The sequence below is a fragment of the Manihot esculenta genome, chromosome 8 (assembly GCF_001659605.2).
Source record: "Manihot esculenta cultivar AM560-2 chromosome 8, M.esculenta_v8, whole genome shotgun sequence".
In the NCBI taxonomy this organism is placed as follows: Eukaryota; Viridiplantae; Streptophyta; class Magnoliopsida; order Malpighiales; family Euphorbiaceae; genus Manihot; species Manihot esculenta.
Genome location: NC_035168.2, coordinates 35,857,635 through 35,880,626, shown reverse-complemented (window position 1 = coordinate 35,880,626; position 22,992 = coordinate 35,857,635). Strand labels below are relative to the sequence as shown.

At 33.3% G+C, this 22,992-nt stretch overlaps 2 protein-coding genes across 2 annotated transcripts; one reads left to right on the top strand and one right to left on the bottom strand.

The window, feature by feature from the left end:
* Window positions 1–1,870: 1,870 nt before the first annotated feature.
* Window positions 1,871–3,217, bottom strand: LOC110620728 (nuclear transcription factor Y subunit B-4). The gene has a single exon (XM_021764557.2). The coding sequence runs from the start codon at window positions 3,192–3,194 to the stop codon at window positions 2,730–2,732; it is 465 nt and encodes a 154-aa protein (XP_021620249.1). The 5' UTR covers window positions 3,195–3,217; the 3' UTR covers window positions 1,871–2,729.
* A 10,349-nt stretch (window positions 3,218–13,566) lies between these two features.
* LOC110621151 lies at window positions 13,567–21,391 on the top strand. The gene is made up of 3 exons (XM_021765270.2): window positions 13,567–13,929; window positions 15,514–16,311; window positions 18,969–21,391. The coding sequence occupies exons 2-3, from the start codon at window positions 15,514–15,516 to the stop codon at window positions 20,754–20,756; spliced, it is 2,586 nt and encodes an 861-aa protein (XP_021620962.1). The 5' UTR covers window positions 13,567–13,929; the 3' UTR covers window positions 20,757–21,391.
* Window positions 21,392–22,992: the final 1,601 nt, after the last annotated feature.

The window sequence follows — 22,992 nt, the reverse complement described above, 5'->3', positions numbered from 1 at the left end:
AAGAAAAATCAAGCCTATAATTATGTAATCCCTAAGATTAAGTAACTAACCCATCTATCAATATTTACTTCCTATATTAACATATTTACTTACTATAACCTATAACAGAAGGTTTTCATGAAATAATTTGTTTCTTTCATAAGCAGGATAGCTATCAAATGTATCATGACTCATGAGGCTATATGGCTGCTATATGTTTTACACACTGACGTAAGAACAGCATGGGCTTGGTAGCATCCATTTTGCAAGAACTTATTAGGCGTGCACCATGCATGAATACAATGTCTATCTCATTTCTTGAGTCTGCATAAACTAGCTCTTTGTGACTTGGATAAACTAAGTTCCTGGAACCATTATTATTGTTGAATTCCACATCGGTTGTGGAAAGGGGTAATGTGTCCTTTGTATGAGCCATAGGCAATCCTCCCCTTGAGCTAGCTTTTGGGGTGAGTTAGGCCTGATTCAAATTTAATATGATATCAGAGCCTCCCCATCCGATGTTGGGCCTCCCATAAAATATGTCACGCATCAATAAAATTATGGGCGTGAGGAGGTGTGTTGAATCCCACCTCGGTTGTGGAAAGGGGTAATGTGCCTCTTGTATGAGCCATAAGCAATCCTCCCTTGAGCTAGCTTTTGGGGTGAGTTAGTCTTGGCCCAAATTTAACAATTATGATTTTAAGGTTAAAAGGTGGTCTAAGAGGATCAATGCAGCTCTTGAGACGTGTCTGTTGCTGTACTTAAGCTAAGCTGCTGCATTGCAACAGACAGCCCATGATCCTCTTGCCCTCTGTCCTGTAAAATTAGTGCATCAATTGTGGTCCAGTGCAGGTTTACTTAATAAAATCAAGATTCACTGTTGCCGATGTGTGTACAGACAGTCAGCAACAAGCAATACTTTGCACACAGGTTATGAAGCTCGATACCGTGATCCCGTGGTCGGAGTTCATGGAAACAGCACTCATGAAAATAATTCTATGTCAAGAAAACCATCACTTTATAGCACTGCATTGATATTGTTGGTCTTGGAATTAGCAGGTTTTCACATTCAGTTTATCAAGAAAACCATCGTGTTATGCCTCATTGGAATAGTACTGGTTGGAATGTTTTGAGGGTTTCAGCTTTTTGTCCCTTATAGTGTGTAGAACTTCACTCATTTATTGGGGAACAGTTTTAGTGGGACTTTACTTGCATCTCTTTTTTGTATAGTTGTAAACATACCTCATATTCCATCTTCTGTACAGACTGAATTTTAATGGCACTTTTCTTACATCTCTTTTGTATGATTGGTTAACATGTCTCAGATTCCATCTTCTGAACAGACTGATTATAGTTGAGAAGTGGTCCCCAAAGAGAGCTAGGTCATAGAAGCCCTTGGTTTTTTGTTGAAACCCTAATCTTACTTGCTAGGGTTTTGGTAACCACCCTTTATTGGAGATTACCCAATCCATTTGCAAATTTATAGTTAAAATATTGCATGCCTGAGATTTTAATTGGATTTTCACGACAAATCATGTTATGTAAGGCCTCAATATGTTGTGGTCCCCTATTCTAGGGTTGTGCAAAAACCCTAAACCTGCTGCATTTACAATCTGTGGCTTAATTTGACTACATAATTTGCATTGCAATTTCACATGAAGTTGGGTAAGAATCAATGAGTATTGCCTTAAAATTTCAACCTGATTCAGCCTGAAAGCAGCAACGACAAAACGAACAAGAGAAGGTCGTTGATTATTCACATCATATGAAGAGAAATACTTGAAACTAATGTGATTAAACAAGTGATCTGATATGTTCATTTTCCTTTTCCTTCTATAGAGAGAGAGAGAGAGAGAGAGAGAGAGAGGAATAATCAAAGCCCAGATCTCAACTACTGTAGACTAATATTTGATTCTTCTTGAACTAGTGTAATTTGTTGGAAATTCTCGTTTATATGCTTTCATTTAATTTGATTGATTTTTATATGCTTGATTGGCATATCCAAACACAAGGATTTACCAATAATAATTATGTGGAGAATAATAATCAGGACATTAGCAGAAAATCTCTAATGATATGAACCACAATAATAGTCAGCCACGCACCCAGACCAGATTTGAGAGAAAGGGACAGACACACAGACGGAAAGAGAAAGAGAGTTGCTGAGGGAAAAAGCAAAAAGAAAGGGGAAAATAGAGAAGAAAACATTCTTTGCTAAACTTCTTGATAGTAACTACATGAGACTTATTTGTTAAATATTGACAGCATGAGATTAGATTTTGAGCATCTTCACTCCAAGAACAGGATTAACTAAATTTTGATACGTTTGGGTAATTTTCCTTCTGAAATCTCTGAAAAGAAAGTGGAAGATGAGCATAACTATAAGTACTTTACTTTTTTTTCTTCAAAACAACTTTGAGCTAAAACTCAAAATCACAAGGAAAGGTAGAATCAAGTACCTTGGGAAGTATTTATATTTTTCTTTTCTAAATTCCAAAGCACAAGCTAAAACTAAGATATTACAACTATGTCGACTTCACTTGAAACGAAAAAAGTTGAGTTAAAGTTCAGTGGAGAAGACAGGAAAATCCCAGTTCCAGAAAGAAAGATTACAGTTACCTCAGGCAGACTCCAATCTTCTCATAACTCATCATTACATCTTCTCAAGAAATTTAAGTCTTCATATATGATCTCACTGTTTCTTCTGCCTCTCCATCTCAACAGAGAAGGCAATGTAACACTGCTCATCGTCACGATGGCTTTTTGGGAGAGCTGCTGTTACCCTTCTCAAGTACTCTGAACTTCATTAATGGAGCAGGAGTAATCTCAGTTTGAATCTCGTGTTGGGTACTTGTAAAGTTTAAGTCTTCTTCAACTTTGTCTTGAGTATTGGCAGTTGAAGTAGCTTTGTTTTGATTAGCTCTCTCTCTTTCAGCTTCTCTATATTTATGTAAATACCTTACTATAGCCTCAGCGTAGTTATCAAACCCTAGAGAACTCAGAGACCAACAGATGTCATCTCCATTAATTGTCTTGCGATTCTCCTTGTGACACTTGTCAGATGCCTCACCAGTTACAAAACTTATAAATTCTGTCGCACATTCTTGCATTGTTTGTTTTGCTTCTTTTGAAATCTTGGCTGTTGGTGGCAAGATTTGCTTCATGATCCTACCCACATTCGCAACTGGCAACAATCGATCTTGTTCATCTACCATTTTTAACTGCTAGCTGATGATGATCTTGTTGCCTCTTTTCTCTGCAAACTCCCTTCTAAATATGTACATATAGCATTACTATGTGTGTATATATAGTACATGTCTATACAAAAATAGATAAATATATCTGTATACACGTACAACGCACTCATTTCGTATGATACACGATATAATATTATAATGATATCACATGTTAATATTTAAATATATATATATTTGTACGTAATGCGTATTCTATATATCGAAAATATAATTAACATTAAAAAGTAAGTTTCACTTTTCAATAACAAATTATTATTAAAAATATATTTTTTAAATACAGTATAGATTTTTTTATAAGAAAAAATGTAAATAAATTTTTACATATAAAATTAGGTAAGATTTTTAATTTTTTTAAATAAAGTTTTTAAAGTTAGAAAAATTAAATTTTTTTGATTTTAAATAAAAGTATTATTAGAAAGAATCAATTTTCTAAACAAAGGATTATTGTAAATAATCAAAAACTATATATATATACTTTTTCTTAACATATAATTAAATCTCTGAAATTTTTTTTTTCTTACATCATAATCTCCTGTTTTGAATTAAGAATTAAATTTAATTGGTTTTTTATTATTAATTTAAAAAATCAAAATTTTTTAATTTTAAAGAATTTATTTAAAGAAAAATTGATATTATATATTATGTATAATTTCCTAAAATTTTATTTAAATTTTTTCTTTTCAATCAAATAAATCATTCCAAACGAAATTTAAGTGAATATATATGGCAAAGTTCATGAAAAGAACTATATCAAGATATATATATCAAAATACATCCAAATATGAACAGAAAGAAAGAAAATATTTGAACTTTAGAATCACATTGGCTAAGCTTCTGTATTTTTCAAAAAATGAAAAAAAAAAAAACCAAAGAGATACATAAGCAAGTTGCTGAAATTGAGGATGAGTTGCAGAAATTAACCCTAATCTAGCCAGCCAGCTAGCTGCAAAATCTTTAAGTTCCCAAGCAAGCAGAGAAAGGCTTTCATGGTCCCCCACACCCACCATTTACTTTGTCTAATTAATTATCTCCAACTCTCTTTTGCTAACTAATTAAAATAACATTTATAATATTCATTCTACTGCTCAAAATGTGTGGACTACGTTCAAGCACGTCTGCATGTCTTGGGATTAATCTCTAAGCAATAATCAACTTTGTTAATTATTTTTTTAAACTTGTATTAATTAGTGTGATTACCTCAAAAACTTAGGTTATTTTAGGTTTGTCTCTCTATTTGGCTGCAAAAGCATTTGCATCTATTATGATTTTAAATTCTATTTTTGTTGGTCAAGAAAAATTATGGGTTTTATTTAAGATTTTATATTAGGTCATTTGAGCCTCTAAACTGTGCATTGATAGGTTCAAATTTTCAAATTCAAAGGTGATGATCGTTGGGCTACTCATATCCGGATCATAGTTATGTCTTTACACAAAAGTCGAGCTCAAAACCTATAAGAGTTTACTATGCTCGCTGGCCATGAGTACACAATTCCGTTTATGGTAAGAGTAGGCCGAATTGATTTGAAACTTTTGATAACAATTAGGTCTCAAACACTTCGGTCCTTATTAAACTTGTAAGAGAAAATTCAGTGCCTCAATTCACAGTCATGATTTGAAATGTCGAAATTCGACTTACCCGATTGGATGGATCAATAGAGTTACAGAACTCTATGCACTCAGAACCGAACCTATATTGATACAGAAAGAAATTAAATAGTTGTCTGACAATTAAAAAGAGGAGCATCTGTACGTACGACCCTGAACGATGGGACACGTCGCGAAAACATCAATGAGAGATATAGAAAGAAAAAGAGGGAATGGGAATGAGGGATGAAACTTACCCACACTCTATAACTCTATTTTCTTTAAATCTCATAACATCAAAAGTCTAATTCAAATATGAATTAATAATGAATAAAAATATATTAGATTCGAATTTTCACACCGTAATTTGATAAAAAACAGAATAAGTTTTTTATAAGCTTCAATGGCCAATAATTATCTATATAATTAATATTCTTACAATACAAAGATCAAATATACCTTTGATTAGTTTCAGGATAAATATCAACATTTGACATATAATTCTTTTATGAAATAATAAAGTGATTGTTAATTTATTCTAAAATTAATAATTTGAGAATTTCTGAGTGTGAGGACATACCTAATAATGAATACTTTTAATTTTTTTAATACATTAAAAATTCTTAAATAAAGAATGATATATAGATATTAAAATTAAAAAATTAATTTTCTTTTCTCTTTTCTTAATAATTAAACATCATATCATCATTAATTAAAGTGCAATTTGTTTGGTAAAGAATGTTGTAGGCCAACACTAGCTAGGAGAATATCAACATGCTTTTTCCCCCCAAGGGATTATAAAAATAACAACAGTGAGTAAACAGAATTCAAAGAGTAAAAATAACAAAATACGGATGATCAGCAACTGTCCATCTGGCTGTGATTAACTAATTAGAAAATTAAAGAAATTAGTTTTCTTTAAGAATTAAAAAGCTTGAGAAAACCAAAACAAAGGAATTGCAAATCTCTCTATCTCTAATGTTTGACGTTGTAGCTTTCAGTGACCAACTTCTGATGAGCAACTGATTGAAAATATAATATAGAGCAGCAAAAGCTTCTTTTAGTGAGCATCTAGGGTTTGGAGCTTTATAATTAGGTTTCCCATTATCCACTAAACAAATATGCATAAAGTCATAAACAAATGGTTATGGCCAAATCATCCCTATAATTTTTACTATATATTTTAAAAATTGAAAAAAGAAAAAAACCTAGATACTTGGAAGTCTTTTTAGGGCTTAGAAGGCATTTTTCTTTTACCTTTTTTAGATTCTTTTTCATCCTAAAAAAGATAGACAACTTATGAATTATTTTTGAATATCGAATTTGATAATTTGAGATGGAGATCGTACTCCCCCTATTTATTTATTTTTTCCTTATCCTAATGCATAACTATCGTCTTATTACAGTGTCACCTATCGATGTCATACAGAATCGTACGTACGAGCATATCTGCCAGCCCATTATATATATATTAGGGTTTAAATAAATTAATAGAACTTAGATATTTCATAAAATTATTAAAATATATATATTTTTTTGAGATGGGGATTGGAGGATGAAAGAGTAGAATTGAGACCTCTCAGATGTATTTAGATGCATTTAACTATCAGATTAAGGCTGTGAGTATTAAAATATATTATATATAACATAAAAATTATTAATTAAAATATATAAAGCAAAGCAACTTCGATATCATTACAATGATAGTAACTAAATATGATATGAGTTAAAAATAATTTAAAATAAATTTTAATTAGATTTAAGATGAATTTAATTATTTAAAATATTAATTAAATTTTAATTCAATTAAATAATTTAAGATTGAAATAAGTAATTCGACTCTTTTAAATGAGATGAATGAATTAAATATTCATTAAGGTAAATATTCAATGAAAAAATTTTACTTTTTTAATAAGTTTATATATATATATGAATTACTCTTTTAAATGAGATGAATGAATTAAATATTCATTAAGGTAAATATTCAATGAAAAAATTTTACTTTTTAATAAGTTTATATATATATATATATATTATTTAAAATATATATAAATATGCATGTATTATATATATATTTTTTAATTTATATATAAATATTATAATTTTATTTGTTATAATGATATTGTAAAAAATTTGAATTTTAAATGGTTGTGAAATTATTTAAATTATTGCTATAAATTAACAATCATAGTTTGAACTTCATTATTTTTATTATCGTAATATAGAATAATAATTTTTTTATAATAAATAAAAAAAATTATTGAATTTTGATTTTATTAAATATAAAAAAATTATTTAGTAAAATATATGATTGGATATAATAAAAAATAAATTAAATTTTTTATTATAATAATTTTAAATAATTATCAAACTATTATCATAAGATAATAATTTTACTAACTATTGTGAAAATATTGTTTTCTAAATTCTAATATATAAAGTAGCGATGTTAAATTCATGTGTATGGATTTGAAAACCATCATGAACTCCTCGACTTCTAGTGGGCTCATATCAAATAGGCAATTTTCAAAAAAAAAAATGTATATATATATATATAATATCTATCGTTTCATGTATGATAATCTATATATATAGCGATAAATCAATAGTAATTAAGCATAATTATAAGCATGCATATATGAATGGATTCAAAAAATTTAAAGCTATCTAATCGATGTTACACAAAAATCGCTCAAAGTGAGCTATAGATTGCAAAATAAGATAACGGGGAAAAAGTTTGATAAGTGAATGTACGGTCCCACCCAGAGAAAAGAAGATCCGGATACTGTTGTGCCCAGTTCTTCATCAAAACTCGGATATCGAGCGTTGGTTCCACTAAAAAAAGTACTCATACCAAGTCACAAGGTGGGTTTTGCCGGGCTAGATGACCGGGCATTGATTCTACTAAAAAAGGCATTTATGTCAAGTCACGAGGCGAATACAACTACCGGGTATTAGTCCATCTTCACAAAAAGTTTCTAAGACATTTCATACACAGGGCACGAGGTGAATGTTGATCTCACTGAAAAAGGCATTCACGTCAGGCCACAAGGTGAGTTCCGCTAGGCTCGAAAGCCGGGTGTTAGTCCTATATAAAAGCTTATAATGCGTTGGACGCCTAGACCGTAAAGCGAATATCCGCCAGGCCACATATTCGAGTATTGGTCCCCTTTTACAAAAAGGGCGAGTTATTTTATAACCAGCTGTTAAACCAATGACAGGGTGCTATGATTGGGTGTTGACCCCTTAACAATTTTTATCAATTATTCAAGTTTGGATGGGCAACAAATGGAAGAGGGTTATAGACGAGTACCGATCATACAAAACACGCAAAAAAAAATATAATTTCATTAAAAGCTTAGAGAATTACAAAGGAGGAGAGATGATTTCAGGAGTCTCTATCACATTAGTATTCCTACATCTATTACATTTTCTGTAGGAGCTTGGTCGATATCATCAATCCACTCCTCCTCATGATCGTCCTTGCCCTCTTCCTCTTTTGGAAGGATGTCATCTATCCAAGCAAAGTTCTCAGAAGGAAACCGCTTTACCAGCTCCTTCTTGACTAAGTCTTGGACTTCGATGAATATCTCTCCTCCCTGGACCATCGTCTCTTGGAGCTCAGCCTCTAATTCAGCAATTCTGTTGGAGACAGTCCAGTTTTCCTCAACCTAATACTACAGCTCTGGGACTTGCACTGAAGTAGGGCCACTTGATCCTCGATACTCTTAGCCCAATTCTTAAGTGCAAGTTTAGAAGCACTGGCCTCACCCAGGTCTGCCTGGAGTTTATCTACTGGCTCTAGAGTCTCTTTTATTGTGCTTTCCATTTTGTCAATCCAAGTCTTTAGCCTCATGCATTCCTCTGCCAAGAGTCTTCTATTTGTTTTTTAAGCACCGAACTTCCGCCTCAGGACCTTATTACTCTCCTTGCTATATAGGCATAGAGGGAACTTTCCAGGATAGAATACATGACGTTGTCAAAAAGCTCATTAGTCTTAACCTCGTTCAGGCGACAACGATCTCTGGGTCTCAGAGCATTCTTGGTTAACAGGACGGCCAGGCTGGGATCTTTAAGGAGAGAGGGCATTTGGGTTAGCGCTAGCGCTAGCCGTTGAATGCTAGAAGGCCACAAAAAATAAACCCCACATTCACAGGAATGGGCTTAGTACAAGTAAGGAATGTAGCAGAAGGCTCGAAAATTGAGATAGATGCATAGGCACCCATTGCAGAAGACTCAGGCTGCAAGTGAGCTGACTCTTCTATTGTAAGTTGGGGAGGAGGAGGAGGAAGCATGACTACTTCTTTCGCTCAGCGAGCACGCTTGGGAAGGGAGCCAGTTGCCCTAGCAACAACTTTGGCTTTGCCGGCAGCACTTGGCGCTTTAGCAAATTTGCTTCTTGACCCGGCCATATCTGTGTGAATTAAAAAGTTAGTAAGAAAGACAGTTTACAATCTAAAAGAAGATAAAAAGAAAAATATCCTAATCTCTAATCAGGGAAGGGCTCTCCCCAAGGTTGGGCTGGTGAGGATCCGAGTCTGGCTCGCCTGGAGATGACTCTACCAAGACAAAATGACATTTCTCACTGCCTTGGTAATGTCCATTTTCTGAGGGGACCTAGCCATCGTCAAGAAAAGGCTAAAATCTCATTCTCATCCCTCCTCGGTTGGACTCCATCCTTCCTTAGCTCCACCCGCAGGTTCTAGCTCATTCGGAGGCGTCCAAAACTCCTGAACGTCCGGTGATAGAGGATAAAAAACTTATTCTTTCACCGCTTTAATGAAGAAGGTATCTGGTCAAACATCGTCTGGCGTTTTCGTCCGCTAAAAAATTAGAACTCTTCATTTCTCAGAGTACCCAGCTGGTACAACTCGGAGAAGAGGGCCACACTCGACTCGATGTTATTATTAGAACAAACAAATCAGAAGGCCACCAAGATTCTCCAACTGTTGGGATGCAGCTGGACGACTGAAAATTTGTAGAACAAAAGGACCTCAATGGAAAACGAGTCCATGGGAACTGAAGACCCGCCTTCAGCTGCTCTTCATAAACTATGATGGCATCCTCCAAAGGGATCTGGTCATCTGCGTGAACGCTTGAGGAGGGGGCAAAGACGTGGAAGGCTTCCTAAGAAATTTGGTACTTGTCGTGAAGGCAACCTACATCTTGCTCTATTAGGATGAAAGGAATGTCACTGATCAGACTGCTTTCACTTTTATGAGTCATCCTCAATAGAACCATAGGAGTTGAGGTACAGATGGAGTCATCAGAGGAGGAGCTCGAGGCAGAACTTTCACCAGGAGTAAGATAGGAAGAGGAAATGTTCCTATTCATCTTAAAAGGAAACGAAAAATAGAAAATAAAAATTACCGTGAAAGCAAAGGAGTACAAACAAGAAAGAAGGAGTGATTAGTTTTTCTAGAAGCAAATATTACAGTCGTGAGCAAAAGTGATATTTGGAGAAGAAGAAGGGCTCTTATAAGACGGTTTTGACGGTAGGTTTTAACTGCGGTTCGAGAAATGGGGCAGCCATCATTGAAGAGTTAGGTAGGCAAAACGGTGTGAGCAGAGAAATACCAATCTTAATGGGCCACGTGCCCATATTATGAGAATAACTATCTCCTTCAAATCTAAAAAATCAAAGACAAGCGGGTGGATCTCTGATGTTACACAAGAATCGCCTAAAGTGAGACATGAGTTGTCACAACAAAATAGGGTCAGAGGATAAGGGTTTGATAAATGGATGCACGGTCCCACCTAAAGAAAACAAGATCCAGACATTGTTACGTCCGGTTCTTTATCAAGACTCACTCTTCTCTGAAAATGATAAGCTTTCGCATGAAGTTACGGTTATCAGGCATAATCCAGTAAACTCATTACGCCTGTAATCACGGGTTCATTGACCAGTCAAATCGACAAAATCCCTTATTAAATAGCCAGCCACATCATCGCCAAATTATAAAAAAAAATTATATATTTAATTATGTCCTCTTACAATATAAAAGTCACCAATCACAAAGATAAAAGTATGCAATTCTATGATACAACTCTTTTTAAGTTCTATATTCGCCCTATTTTTCAGTAACTTGAGCGTCGGAGTAGCTGGCGTAAGCATCAACCGCCTCACTTTCTCTTTCTTACAGATTTAACCAATTACAATACCGTTCTGTTTTTTAATTGCATCACTAATTAAAAAAAATTACAATTACCTCACAATTTTTTTAAAAAAAAAAAATATTTGTTGATGTTTCACTGTTTCATTATAGGCTATTTCATATAATAGAAATAATCCAATTAAACTCGTATACTTTTATTCAGTATCAAATAATTTTAATTTTAATTTTTTTATCAATTAAATATCTCTATTTTTATATAAAAGCGAAATAAATTATGACTTAATATAATATTATTTTTTAATGATAAAAAATAATTTTTTTATAATTTAAAATATTAAAAATTTAGTATTTTAATGAAAATAAAAATTTTAAAAAATACATAGAAATAGTTTAAAATTTTAAAAATTAGAGTAGTGAAGTTTTATTAATAAAAAATATTTTATTATTAAAAATATTTTAATAGTAAAAAATAATATTATATTAAATTATAATTTATTTAAATTATAGTATAAGAGTTTAATTAATAAAAAATTTAAATTATATTTATTTAACAATAATAAAAATATATAATTTAATTAGACTTATATCCTTCCTATAATATCACATCTAAATAGTATAACTCCTCTTTTGGGTTAAAATCCATTGGTTCACCAAAGTATTGATCACATTTGGGTCATGGGCCTGTCTAGTCGATCCCCTGTTACTGTAGCATTTCTTTTGCAAGCTCACTTGCCTCTGCCCATAAGAATTCAGGGATAGGTATCGTTTTATTTGGTATGATTTATTTTTAAAAAAATTAAATAAAATTTATAAAATTATATAACATTTAATTTTTTAAATGAAATTTTTTTAAATTTAAAAAAATTGTTTTATTCTATTTAAAATAAAATATTTATTTAAAAAGAAATTAGATTAATATAATTCGAATGATAAATTTTATTTACCGTTTCTTTATATATCACCAATCGTATTACTCTATTACAAATAATAATTCATATTATTTTTTAATTATTTTAAAATTAATAAATATTATTTTGTAGACATGAATATATTAAAAAAAGTTAATAATTTTAAAAAAATGCATTCTATTGTGACAGATAACATAAATTATTTATTGAAATGATTGGAGTAATTAATATAATAAATATTATTTATTTATTTATAAAAAATAAATTATTATATTTGAATTTTATTTTTTTAACTTTTTAAATAACATTAAATATTTGAATTTAAATATATATAGTATTTTTTTAAATTAAAAAAATTTTTATATTAATTGAACGCGGAGCTTCTCATAGTTTGAGGCGAGATCGAATCCTGTAGAAGGATACAGATTCAAAATCTATAAGGCCACACGCAAGTAAATCGGCTCAACTTTGCGCAACCCAGTCCTGTGATATGAAGTAGACTGGACTAGGGATGAGCAGTATTCGGTTCAAACCGAAAAAATCGACCGAACCGATCCGATTTAAAAATTTGGTTCGATTTTTTATATATTTCGGTTCGATTCGATTTTTAATTTCAGAAATTTCGGTTATTTCGATTCGGTTTTGATCAGAAAAAAACTGAAAAAACTGAACCGAACCGATTAGTGATAATAATATATTTTTTCAATAATATAGAGAAATTAAATCATATTAAAATTAAAATATTTTAATTAAATTTTAAAATATTAAAAATAAAGTGTAAAAAATAAAAAAAAATTAAAAATCGAAACCAATCAAACGAACCGAATCGAACCGAATCAGACCGGTTCGGTTCGATTCGATTTCTGACCAAAATCAGTTTGGTTTTCATAAACACTAAAATTTCAATTTTCGGTTTATTCGGTTCGGTTCGGTTTTGAACCGAACCGACCGAATGCTCACCCCTAGACCGGACTGAACACGTATGCGGATCTATCCAAGAAAAGCCTAGCGCGGTAATAGTTACCTTGCAGTCCTAACAAAAAAGAGTATTCTGATACGTTCGTACATACGGATATAAATGACAAAAACAAATGATATATGAATCCATGAAAAGTCTAATAATTATATATTACGATAGAATAAATAAAAAAGATATAAAGGAGGAGATATATGATTTTTTTTTAATCAAACTTATTAAATTTATACTCATTCAGTAAATTCTATTTTCTAAATTTTAAAATGTTAGAATACAAATAGAAATATTAAGAGGCTCTAATTTATTTATAAAGGATTGCCAAATTAAATTACATCTCCCAAACTCATTATGATCCACTCCAATCAACTGAAGTTTTTAGTTATAACAATAAATATATCATGAAAAAGTTTATTTATTAATTTTTTAATTTTAAAAAATATATTACAATATATTTAATATTTTAAAAAATTATTAATTAATTGTTTTATTAATTTTAATAGTTAAATATAAAATATTTTTAATATTTAATAATTAATTAATAAATTTTTTAAAATTAAAAATATTTTATATTTAACTATTAAAATTAATAAAAAAATTAATTAATAAATATTTTAAAATATTAAAAATATTTTAATATATTTTTAAAATTAAAAAATTAATTAATAAACTTTTTTTTTTATATCATAAAGGATATACTAAATGGTAATTTTCCTTTCCTTCCTCTTGAAAGACAGTGTGTTGAAAATTTCATGCCTTTCTTTTCCCTTCTGCATAAATTTGTTAAGGATATGACAAAACATTTTTCCCTCTCCTCTTGAGCCCTGTATTTCTCCATACTTGGGGAGGACTTCGCTTCTTTTTTCTTTTTTTCTGTAAAGTAGCCCCCTGAATTGTCTTTAAGAACACCCATCAAACACAAGCTGCCTTAAGCAAGATACCTTCTCTTTCCACCTTTATCTTTGCTTTGAATATTTGATATTTGTTCCTTTTTATTCGCATGGTTCTTTTTCTTGCTTAATAATAGATGGGAATTAGAGCATAACATGAAAACCCATTTGCCCAGGTTGTGGATTTCATTTTTGGTTTGATATTCCAGGTTCTTCTAGGAGGTTAGTGAACAGTCAATCAATATTAGTGTTGCTTTCTTGGGAGACGTTTTATTTTTAATGTGGGTTTATCTATATCTTGTGTTCTTATTGTTTATATGTTTTCTTTGTATTGAAACGAATTAATTGTTTTTGGGATCGCATTCATCCTTCATATCGACCTTAACATTGTTAGTTTGGTTGCTTGCGTGCTGTACTCTGTTATTTATAATGGTATACTGCTTGTTTGGTTTTATGGGATCTTTAGTTTCTATTTCTCTAGTGATTTTGCTGAATCTTTTTTGCTTTGGACATGTTTATTGGCCATTGATGTTGAATCTCTGATGAAAATGGATCTGCAGCTTGTATTTTTTATCTGGGTTTGTGTCCTCAAACCTCTAGGATTTGTCAACGTTTACTGCATTTGGTGTATGGGCATTGTTGGCTGATCAAGTATGTCAACGTCAGTTTTGGATACGTTTGTATATAGACTGAGAATGCTAGCACTATGAGAGGAAAGATTCTGATTTCTCTATGAAATAGCTGATGTTGTACTTGTTTCTATCAATCTCTTTTATTGGTTACACTGATGTTGACAATCTGTTGCTTTGTTAGAATATGGGTGGTTGGTAAACGGTGAATCCTCTAATTCGCCTGGAAAATATTAGTTTTCTTCTAGGTTTTCTTTCATAATTTTGGACTTTCTGGTTTGATTAAGAAATTTGTAGACCATATTATATGAGATTTTTTTTTCTACTACTACAGATTGTGCATGCCTTCTTAATTTGTTCATCTCTGTCTCTCAGCATTGCTGTATGTGCAGTCGAAACTCTTGCATTTCCTCTATTTCTATCATTTCAAGCCATTTAGAAAAAAAACTTATTCATATCCAAAACATAGAACATCCTCGTATATGATACTTTCCTCTATGAAATTTAATACAAGTTTTGAACAATTGTAGTGTTTCATTCCAATATGCTCGATTATGACTACTTGATCAATACAATATAAAAGTAGGGCACAGTTCAAATTCATTTATTTCATCTGCAGTGCTTAGTTCCATCATCATTTGTGATAGGTTAAGCCAATAAAAAGGTTCCTTTCAAATTAAATTTTCTCTTACAGAAATGTTCAGTTTATAAATGCCATCCTGTTAAGCAACAACTGCTGGCCCCCTTCAAATGCTTTGAACATGTGACAAACTGTCAGCTTTGGTGGAGGGCAATGAAATTTCATAAAATCAAAACTTTGCAGAGCATCTCTATAGACTCAGTTGCCGGGGTTCCTTTTTGTCTTAAACTAAGTTCCCCAGCATGGAGAACCACTGATTCTTGTTAGTTAAATGCTTAAGGCTAATGGAAAGACTGATTTCATGTGTCATATTATCTTATCTTAAAAAGATTAGGCGAGAGAATGCATGGAACATCCCGTTCATGCCATTTATTTGTTGGTTTATTAGTCATAAATTTTGGATTTGTGTGCTCAAGTCACAAAATATCTAGTGCAAATGCACCCAACTGCATCATTTATGTAATATATGATATCCTCTACTAACTTGCATCTTGAGTTTATTGCTCTCGTGGCACTTATTTTTTGCTGGTGTTTCAGATGGAGCCAATTCCCCTGAATAATGGTTGCAGTTCTGTTGAAGAATTATCTTTGCAGCAGTTACTTCTTCTGAACTCTCCTGAGATAAGTGGCATATGTGGAGATCCATGTGTGAATCCCCGAGTTGGTGATGAGTATCAGGCAGAAATTCCTCCAATGATGTCAGAAGGCGTAGTTGATTATTCTAATTCCTTTCTAAGAGGTTTGCCAATCCCTGTTACTTGGGTCCATGATAGAATAAGTAATAAAGGAGATGAAGGGTGCAGAATGAGGAACACTGACGATTCAGTCCATGCAAATTCATCCAATAAATCTAGAATGAATAGGAAAAATAGTATTCTGAAGAAGAAAGGTTCAAAGCAAAATGTGGAACCTTTGGATCTTGGATTCGATGAAGGAAAGGAACCAAAATCAGCAATTCTTGGACCCTTGGAGGCAGGGGAAGCTAACTTATCTCAGCTGCCCAAAAGCAAAAGTTATGTTCCTGTTCCTGGATTACCAAATCATCCTTGGAGTGATGCTGACATTGATTGTTTTGTTCTTAGTCTATATATATTTGGGAAAAATTTTGTTCAGGTAGAGAGATTCATGGAAAACAAAAAGATGTGGAACATACTGTCCTTTTACTATGGGGAATTTTATAGGTCTGATGGATATCATAGATGGTCAGATTGCCAGAAGACAAAACGAAAGAAATGCATCTATGGACAGAAAATTTTTACAGGATGGAGGCAACAGGAATTACTCTCTCGTTTGCATCCCCATGTCCCATTGCATTCTCAAAACAATATTCTAGAGGTGCTTCAAATTTCAATGCTATGTGAGATATCAATTTATGGCTTAGCTATTGTTGGCCCTCTCTCTTAACAACCCATAGCTTAGTTCTTGCAAGATGGATTCTCCTTCTTCTAGATCTGAAGTTCTTAAGAACTAAAACAATGCATAATTCATGCCTAAGATTCCTCTTGTATTACTGTTACTGCCATTGCTATATACCATACCCATCAACTTCTAAGAATATTTATGCAACACAACCCCCATTATCAATATCATACTGAAGAACATGGAAACATTGAAATCTTTCTAATGGATATTCTTCCTCTTAAGATTTGTGAGCATGCTGCAAAATACAGTTTCATTGTTTGTGTTATAGGTTATAGGAAGTAAAGAGGTTAATATAGGAAGTAAATATTGATAGATGTATTAATTGTTTAATCTTAGGGATTGCATGATTATACGCTTGATTTCTTTTCCTTTCTAGATACGGCTTCTAATCTCTATTGTAGTAGATAACAAATATTACCTTACCACATGGTACTAGAGCCTCTGTCATAGAGATTTTTTTTTTTCCTCTCCCATAGAGATTTAATTTTTTTTTTTTTTTTTGAGACTTAGAACTCTTGTTCTTTTGGGTTACCATATAGGGTAACATTTGTCTCCCGCTGCCCACCTAGACGCCGAAGCGTAGGCAAAGTTGCCCTCAAGAGCTGACAGGTGTTCGGTCGGTGAGTGCTCTTCACGCGCTGCGACAAGGTTTTGACACCGTCCCACTCGCTGGCGCGTAGAGGCGCGTTGCCTGTCCATCACTGCTCCGGTCACCCTTGTCGAAGTCGCCTCATAACCCCCTCGTCAGATCTGTAGTTCATTTGCTGTTTGACTGTTGGGTGGAGGCGTTTTTGTCCGGGTACTATTCACGTCCTGTTTTTTTATTCTTAGTTTCTTTTGTTGCTATTGCTTTGGGTTGGTTGTTCTCATAGCTGAAATTAAAAACACTGTAGCTGAGGTTAAAAACACTGTAGCTGAGGTGATTTCTATGATACTAAAATCACGGAATACAAATTGAATGGATTTAATTTTCTCGATTGGAGTAAGACTATCCGTATTTATTTACGAAGTATCGGAATGTATAATCATCTTACCAAGGATTCTCCAATTGATGAAACTTGGAAAGATTGAATGAGGGATGATGTTGGATTATTTTTGCAAATCCGAAATTCTATTCATAGTGAGATAATCAGTCTTATTAATCATTGTGAATTTATTAAAAAATTCTATTCATCGCCAGAGTCCTCTTATTCCGAATGAAAGTATCTAAATGCTTTTGGGCTTATGCTGTATCCATTGCTTGTTTGTTGATTAATCGCATACCCTCCTCCGTCCTTCATGGCGATATCCCTTATAATATTTTGTTTCCTAATAAATCTTTATTTTCTATTAAGCCATGTATCTTTAGTTGTACTTGTTTTGTTCGTGATGTTCGTCCAAAAATTACTAAATTGGATCCCAAATCACTCAAATGTGTCGTTTTCAGCTATTCTGGACTTTAAAAAGGGTATGATTTTTTTTTCCTGATCTTAATCAGTACCTTGTATTTGCTGATGTAACATTCTTTGAGTCAACTCCGTTCTTTCCGCCATCTTCTGTTTATGACACCCAGGGGGGGAAGATGACCTCTTGTTATACACTTGTTCACTCTCTGTCTCCTCAGACTCTTCCTGCACGTTCCGCTCAAGTGCCAGGTTGCCCTTCCCTTTTATATGTTTATTCTAAACGCTTAGAGGACTCTGACTTCGCTCCGCTACTAGCTTATTCATTGACAAACCCTGCTCCTACTAATCATTCACCGTCTGAGAATTTGCTCATTACTCTTCGCAAAGGTAAATGTACTTGCAATCATCCTATTTCGTCTTTGTCTCTTATGGTTAATTAGCATCTTCTTCTCGTTGTTTTGCCACTGCTTTAGATTCTATTTCAGTTTTCAATACTGTTATTGAGACTTTATCCTATCCTGATTGGCGTGCTGCAATGGAAGAGGAAATGATGGCCTTAGACACTAATGGTACTTGGGAGTTGATGTCCTTGCTCCAAGGAAAGCGGGCTATTGGGTGTAAATGAGTGTTTGCACTAAAAGCAAACCCTGATGGATGTGTTGCTCACCTCAATGCCCGTTTAGTGCCAAAGGTTATGATCAAACTTATGGAGTTGACTATTCTGATACATTCTCTCTAATTGTCAAGCTCTCAAATTTATAGAGAGGACTAAACACATTGAGATTGACTGTTATTTTGTTCGTGAGAAGGTCCAACAAAAGATAATCTCAATAGAACATATTCGAATTGGAGAACAATTAGGAGATATCTTCGCTAAATCTCTAAATGGGACTCGAATTGATTATATGTAATAAGTTGGGCATGACTAACACTATGCTTCAACTTGAGAGGAGTTTTATAGGTTATAGAAAGTAGATATGTTAATATAGGAAGTAAATATTGATAAATGTGTTAGTCCCTTAATCTTAAGGATTGCATGATCATTGGTTTGATTTTCTTTTCTTTCTAGATACGGTCTCTCATATATAAATATGTTGTAATCTCTATTGAAATAGTAACAAATATTACCTTACTACAGTTTGAAACTTACTGTCTTGCCTCATTTTACTTGTGATTTGTCATCAGGTCTCTACGGCATTTTCTGAGGGGAAAATTTCTCTAGAAGATTATGTATCCAATTTAAGGGCCATCGTTGGCATTCAAGCTCTTGTAGATGCTATTGGAATAGGTAAGGGGAAGGAAGATCTAACAAGTCTGGCCATGGAACCTGCAAAAAGCAATCCTATTTTCACTGTCTGCCCAATCGGGAAAGCTTGCTCCTCTTTGACTTCCGGTGACATAATCAAGCTGTTGACTGGGGGCTTCCGTTTGAGCAAAGCTCGTTGCAATGATATATTCTGGGAAGCTGTTTGGCCCCGTCTACTAGCAAGAGGGTGGCACTCTGAGCAACCAAACAATCAGGATGATATGGGTTCCAACCATCATCTAGTGTTTCTCATTCCTGGTGTTAAAAAGTTCTCAAAAAGGAAACTTGTGAAAGGCAACCACTACTTTGATTCTGTTAGTGATGTTTTGAGCAAAGTGGCATCTGAACCAAAACTTATTGAGCTTGAATCTGAAGAAGCTAGAGGCAGCAGCTGTAATGAAGAGGAGAAGGCGGTTCTAGGAGCTCCATCAGACCACAGTGATGCATCCATTAAGCAATCCTTTCATTACCTTAAACCACGAGCTTCTAATAACTACAATCTGAAGCTTGTGAGGTTCACTGTTGTTGATTGTGGTTTGGTTGATGGAGGAAAATTATCCAAGACGAGAGAAATGAGATATGCACCAGAAGATTTGAAAGTTAAATCCTTACGTACAACTCTTTCAAGTCGCATTAAAATGATATTTTTGGAGAACTCACTGAACGACAATGAATTAGATGCTGTTGACATGTCATTGGACGATGAAAAGACTATCAATAATGCTAAATGCTATGGAAAAACATTTGATGGTCATGGCTCAAACCATACAAAGTTCACCATTGTGGATACCAGCTTGATACATGAAGGAAAATCAACGAAGGTGAGAGAAGTGAGATATTCACCAGTTGACATTACAGTTACTTCTAAAATGACCAAATCCTCAAGGAGAAAAGGAAGGTGTTCTTCTGAGGATTCGCTGGACAGGCAAGTGCCTGATGCAGCCAAAATGCTGTCACATGAGGATAAGAATATTGGAAAGTCCAATCACAATAAGGATATAGTTGATAGCAGTGGCTCAAAACAGAAGGTACTAAACCATGATAAATTGTTTGAAGACCACCAAGGTAATAACAATGTATCAGATGAAAATCAGTCAACTGGGACTATTAAGCACAGATTCAGTCGAAGGTCAAAATCTGGATATTCAAATAATTTAGATCCTGTAGTCAAAAGACGGAGATTAGTTGCCTGTTCTAGTGCCGAGTTAAGCCAAGTCATTGATAATTTCTCTGTTAGCCCGGGATCAAAACAAGAAGAGTCCTACTTCGCTTTGAAGTTGCAGGGGGGCAGCAATAACGTCCATGTTAATCCTCCTCAAAAGTTACCATTTAACATTTCCTTAGCTGAAGGCAGTCTACAAGAGAGCACTGCAAGCTTGCCGAGTGTAACTTGTTTTGATATTGAAACGTCTCATGGTGAAAATGGAAAACATCAAACCCCATCTCTGATTGATCTGAACCTGCCTCAAGTTTCATTGGATTGTGAAAATGATGGACCAGCATTAATGGATGCAGAAAGCCGCCGCAGAGCAAGTGCCGGTAGTAAATGCCTGTCCAATTCAGATAAGACTGATCTCAGAGCATGGAATGCCACTATCGATGCTAGTTCTGCACCAGTGCAGCCTAGTTTGACCCCAGAAGACAAAGCACAAGACACCGACCTTTGACCGCCAGAACATTGGAAGCTCTTGAATGTGGGTTCTTGGGTGTGAAGAAGCATAAAAACTCAGAAGTTCACACACAAGAAATTTCATATTCCAGCTCTTCAAACTGTGTTCATGGCGAAGTCAAAGTAACATCAAGTCAAGGTAATGTTGGCTCTGGCATTGTGAATGCAAAAAATGGGGATGCTGGTGGGGCTTGTAAATGATTTTGTCCAAAGAACTCCCAACAGAAGTGACAAGAAGTGCTGAGCACATCCATAGTTGCTACATTTCGAGGACAGGTAGCTAGTGAGGCGCGATTTGTTATATTTTGACTTCAAAGAATCAGGAGAATTGCCTGAAGTAGCTGCTATCTGTGGAGACACTCTTTGCTATATTACCTCTAAACTGCAGACGCTTTCCTCTTCGGTGTGCTTTCACCAAGCAAGCATAGAAGAGGGAGTATCTTTGCTTCGACATGCATACAGTTTACTTGCAAAACTTACAATTCTCTCATCACTAGTCACATTTCACCAATTAAACCACAATGCACATAACATTTTACTGGAAAGTATAGTGGTATGTCATCAAGTCATTTGCATTTTTTTCCCTATTGTTTTCCATTTTTTGGCTGACAATGGAGACAGAACTTTTTGCAATACTGTGATGCCTTGAGGATTGGAAGCAGAAGGCGAAATAACCCATATTATATCGCATGAATATCTCCAAATAATTGCCAGTAGTCCTCACCGTTGCCAATTTCATCAGATGAAACTTCATACATATATATATAGATTAGGCCCAATCCATTGGGCAAAACCAAAACCATAAAGTTGAATCTGTAGGCTTATCCACTATCACAGGCTCCCGCAGCTTGCTGCAGACCACCTGGTGCTATATATATAGTTTCATTGGTGCATGATGTAAATTTCTGCCTTTTCTTTTTCTTCTTTTCCCTTGGAACAAAGACTCTAAGGCTCCAAATAATTTCTTCTTTCTGTTCCCTTCAATCACTTATGGGAAATAAAAATGTTATATTTTTCTTTATCAAAATAACTAATTTAATAAATAAAACTTGTTTGTAATATTCTTCTATATAAAAAAAATATATAAATACCTTTTGAGAGGGGGAGAAAATTACTGTAAAGAAACCATTTTATCTGGACTTAGTGCTACCATGTGCTCCCAAAGTCTCTTTAATTTTTTGAGAAAATAAAAGAAAAAAAAATGTTTATTCTTGTTAGGAAAAATCATTATAACAAAAATTTTGATCATTTCAGGGAGATATGCATTGAGATCTCTTTTATCAAATCACAATCCAGAGCAAATCTAACTTTTTCTTTGTTCACAGATTAACAACAACACAGCAAGAATCCAGTTAAAAAACATAAACATCACATCAAACGTTATTCAGCATACATGTAGAAACAAAGTTGAGATAAATTAATTAATAATTAATTTAGTGGGTTAAGAAAAATCATGAGAAAAAGAAAGCATTATTGCTGCTTTGAAATAAATAACAAAATGGACCTACAACTTGGGCATAGTTTGTTTGAATTGATGATAGCTGATCGGAGTTGTTGATTGAAATTTTAAAGCAATTAACTTTAATTTTTTGAAAACATGATTTGTTGAAACTTTTTGATTAGGATACCACCCAACTCCCCAGCATCCCTTTGAGAGGGACAACAGAATCTAAGTTTTGGGTTAAAAAGGAAACTTTTCCACTATTGATCAAAGACAAAAGATCAGATGAGGGTAAAACCCAAAGTTTGCTTCCAACTTTTCATCAACTTAATTGGTTAATCTTATTAATTACAACTAATAATTTAGTTGTCTTAATCAAAAGGTTAATTCACTGTTCATCATGCAAATGGAATTGATGAACTTATGATAATTCAGCCAACTTTTCAATTGATAATTTCTTTTTTCTTTCAATGAATAATTAGTGTACGTAGCCATTTATAATTTTCAGTAGGAGACATGATTATAGGAGAAAAAAAAAGACATTCGTTGTTGAAAGATCTAAACATTTGCATGTGAATATGTGTCTTGATGCAATGCTTCACTCTCTTTCTCCATGAATACGGCTTTTCTTTTTCTCCTCTTCAATCATTCCAATTGCCTCCACCCATAACTCTTTGTTTCTTTTTTTTTTTTTTTTTAAAAAAATAATGATGAATTTGTACTTTTCTTTTTCTCTTTTTTTTCTTTCTCTTTTTGGGTTAGGGTAAAACATGATTAAAACTTTTTACTAGTT

Bases quoted from the DNA above. Each gene is read 5' to 3' on its own strand.
- LOC110621151 (XM_021765270.2), top strand. From the start codon at position 15,514: ATGGAGCCAATTCCCCTGAATAATGGTTGCAGTTCTGTTGAAGAATTA. The intron at 16,312-18,968 runs GTGCTTCAAATT...ATTTGTCATCAG, and splicing joins CTCAAAACAATATTCTAGAG to GTCTCTACGGCATTTTCTGA.
- LOC110620728 (XM_021764557.2), bottom strand. From the start codon at position 3,194: ATGGTAGATGAACAAGATCGATTGTTGCCAGTTGCGAATGTGGGTAGG.